The sequence below is a fragment of the Vombatus ursinus genome, unplaced genomic scaffold, assembly GCF_900497805.2.
Source record: "Vombatus ursinus unplaced genomic scaffold, bare-nosed wombat genome assembly UNPS02014816.1, whole genome shotgun sequence".
NCBI classification, from domain to species: Eukaryota; Metazoa; Chordata; class Mammalia; order Diprotodontia; family Vombatidae; genus Vombatus; species Vombatus ursinus.
Window position 1 is genome coordinate 6584184 of NW_020954594.1, and position 3740 is coordinate 6587923.

The 3740-nt window shown below is 40.5% G+C and overlaps 1 protein-coding gene across 1 annotated transcript in view; it reads right to left on the reverse strand.

Moving 5' to 3' along the window:
* The window catches only part of FOXR1 (forkhead box R1), a 12914-nt gene that overhangs the window by 283 nt on the left and 8891 nt on the right, over positions 1-3740 (reverse strand). Inside the window, exon 4 of the mRNA XM_027835518.1 lies at positions 225-466. Within this exon, the coding sequence (XP_027691319.1) occupies positions 225-466 (242 nt within the window). The remainder of the gene's footprint in view (positions 1-224; positions 467-3740) is intronic.

A 3740-nucleotide genomic window follows, 5' to 3' on the forward strand; every position in this document is an offset into this window, starting at 1 on the left:
TAGAAGTGACTTATCCAAGGTCCTACTGCATTCTGGTGGGCAGGGTCAGGTCTCCTGGCTTCCTGGCCAGTACCCTGCATTCCACCAGGAGCTCAGACCAAAGCCAGTACGCTGCGGGCCCTTCATATTCCTTCCTCACCCCTCTTGAAGAGCCAAGTCAGATGGCCATTCATTCTCTGTGGTCCTGGCCCAGGATCTCCCTCCTTGATCACCCGCTATCTTACCTGGATGACTCATACACTTTTGGATACTTTGGAGCCGAGCAGATGCCAAAGCCCTGGCCTCCTGCGCAAAGCGCCGGTTCCCTTCTTCTGTGAGTCGCCACCGGCAGGATCGAGGACGGCCGGGAACTGTTCCTTTCTCTGGGCTCATTGGGGCCTTCTCGAAACTGCCTCGAAAACAGAGGTTGTGGCGAACAGTATTTTTCCAGCCCTCTGGAGCTGTCCGGAAAAAGGGGAAGTGTTGTCTGCAGGAGAATGAAAGAGTTAGCTGAACCCAGCACTCCAAATCTTTCCTGATCCCTAAGGAGGTCAGAACTCCATCTCTAGCCTTTAGCTGTCATGTTGTGGTGTAAAGAACACTGCCTGGAGGGGCAGCTAGTTGGCACAGTGGGTAGAGCACCGGCCCTGAAGTCAGGAGGACTAGAGTTCAAATTCAGACTAAACACTTGACACTTACTAGCTGTGTGACCCTGGGCAAGTCACTTAACCCCAATTGCCTTAAAACAAAACAAAACAAAACAAAAAAAAAACACAGCCTGGAGACCTGGATGTGAAACCCAGTCAAGACCTCCTTCCTAGGGGTAGCTAGGTGATGCAGTGGATAGAGTCCTGCACTGGCCCTGGAGTTGGGAGGACCAGAGTTCAAATTTGACTGCAGACACTTACTAGCTAACTGTGTGACCCTGGGCAGGTCACTTAACCTCGATTGCTTCCAGAAAAAAAAATACCCTTTTCCTTTCGTTGGAGTGTGGAATGTCGCATACGCACATAAATTGAATGTTGTCTTGACTTTTTCTTTGTTAGAGTGGTACATTTGGAAATGACGGATCCAAAAAAAAAAATTCATAAAACTTAAAAAAAAAAAACCAAAACATTTTTTAAGGAAATCTAAGACTGACTTATTGTATGACCATAAGTCGCTACACCTCTCTGGGCCTCATTTTATTCATATGTAAAATGGAGATGATTTAATTGTATTACTCACCTTTCAGAATGTTGTGAAGAAATTGCTTTGCAAACCTAAAAATGCTACACGTGTGAGAAGTTATTTTTCTCAATTTATATTCGTTGGAGATAGAAACAGTCCTGGGAGAAGTTGCTATCCTACTAATGTTCTTTTGTGTTGCATGTTCATCAGACTATTGTACAGATGCATAAAATGATTCCTTTTTGTAACTGAATAAAAATTTGGGAAAGAAACATTCATTAAGCCCTTGCTATATACTAAGTGTTGGGGATACAAATATAAGCAGAAATGTATTTTCTGCCCTCAAGGAGCTTATATTCTTATGTAATTCTTAAATTCTAACATACAAAAGGGAGATGAAAAGGGAGGGTTGGGGTGGGGAATGAAGGATTCCACTGGAGAGAAAGCTTGCTTTTGAAGTCTGCAAGCCAAGAACAGGGCTGGGAGGGAAAGGATGACCAGTTTGGCCTCCTCTACAATATGAAGGCCCCAAACTCTCCAATGAGAAAAAGGGGCAGGGCTCACAAAGGAATATTCAAAGTTGAGAAGGTCACAGGATGATGGATGTTCAGGATGAGGAGCTTCAGGCACTGAGGGGAGATCGGGGATGAACCAGTGGGAGAGGCAGGATTTTAAAGTCTAGAAGCAAGGAACAGGGTACATTATAAAGATAAACAGCTTTGAAAGATTTAGGAGCTCTGATCAATGCAATGATCAACCAGATTCCAGAGGACTAATCATGTACTAGGCTCACCATGTCCTGTCAGCAAAGGGATGGACTCAAAGCATGAGTCTTTTATTTTTTTTTTGGACAAGACTAATAAAGAAATTTGTTTTACTTGATGATACACATTTGAGTTTTTCTTTTTCTATGGGAGGTGGTGGTGGAGGGAGGTGAGAGAGGAGGTAGATTTCTAAAAATCTTTCAAATTGAAAGAAAATTCAGTTAAAATTAATTTTAAAAAGAAAGCCTTTCATTCCGTGTAGTTTAGAACTTTTAGAGTATTTGGTATGAAGATGTCTCTTTAAAAAAAATTTTTTTTTAGATTTTCACTCATCATACTAGACAATTATGAGCATCAGTTTCATCTTAAATGATGCTTAAGTTCCAACACCAGCATTTGTTGACTTCTCAGAGATATTTTGTAGTTTGTATTTGTAATATAGGGATCTGTTATCTGTTAGTTTTATATATAATTCCATCCCCTTGATTCTATTTTTTGAGGTACTGGGTAAGTGCTAAATTTTTGCAACCAATAGTGTTATGTTGTCCAGTTTCTACCATTTGCTTGCAAAATATCTATCAATAAGTGAAGCACCCCCCCAAAGATGTTGTTCGGGTGTTTCAGTTGTGTCCAGCTCTTCATGACCCTTTTTGGGGGTTTTCTTGGTAGAGGCAGCGGATTGGTTTGCCATTTCCTTTTCCAGCTCATTTTACAGATGAGGAAACTGAGGCAAACAGAATTGAGTGACTTGCCCAGGGTCACACAGCTAGTTAGTGTCAGAGGTCAGATTTGAACTCATGAAGATGACTCTTCCCGATTTCAAGCCCAGTGCTCTATCCACAGCACCACCTATTTGCCCTACCTTAAAGATGATCTTTCTATAATTTCTGGTATCAATGACCTAGTCTTATATCAATGTCATAAACCCTATCTTTTTCTAAAGAGGAATTTTCATGACTCAGTTGACATAGAGTTAGCTGGTTAAATTCATGCAGATGTTGCCCATAGAGGGTCTTTTAGATCTCCTTTCAGATATTAACCATTTCATTAGTTTCATCTAATAGTAAAACCAGTGTCTATTACCTTTGATAAATCCAGTGCCATGTCAACTTCACTCTTGTTCTGTGCAAAGGCATTTACTCAAACATATTTCTTTGAAGATTTCATTCTGAGAATATCAATCATTTTTTGATGAGGAAGTGTCAATTATTTATTTGCCTTGGGCATGATGGGCCCTGTATTTCATTAATAGTATCAGGGAATAAATTTAATTTTTTTAATGTGTTCTGTCAAGAGCAAGTTTTCTCCCAATTGCCAGAAGTCTCTTTACTAAGGATTGGTCTACACAAACTCAACTTGGTACAATTTTCCCTTACCCATTGAATGGTGGAGAAGTTTAAGTGGGTTAGACTCTTGTGGAGATTTCACATTATAGAGTCAGAGGAAGCTATATGCTAAGAAACCTTAGTCAGAGGTGACAGGGAATTCTTGATTGTCTAAATGTGGCTTAATTGTATTTTTTTTCTCTTTTAAAAAAAGTTCAAGGTAGCATGCTCAGTGGTCAGGGAAGTCATTTATCCTCAATATCAGTTTATTGGGGCAGCTAGGTGGCACAGTGGATAGAGCACCGGCCCTGGAGTCAGGAGGACCTGAGTTCAAATCTAGCCTCAGACACATAACATTCACTAGCTGGGCAAGTCACTTAACCCCATTGCCTAGCAAAAACAAAACAAAACAAAAACAAAAACAACAAAATCAATATCAGCTTATACTTATACTTGTTCAGTTCACAAATATTTGAATATGAGCTTGAGCAAAGTAAAAATC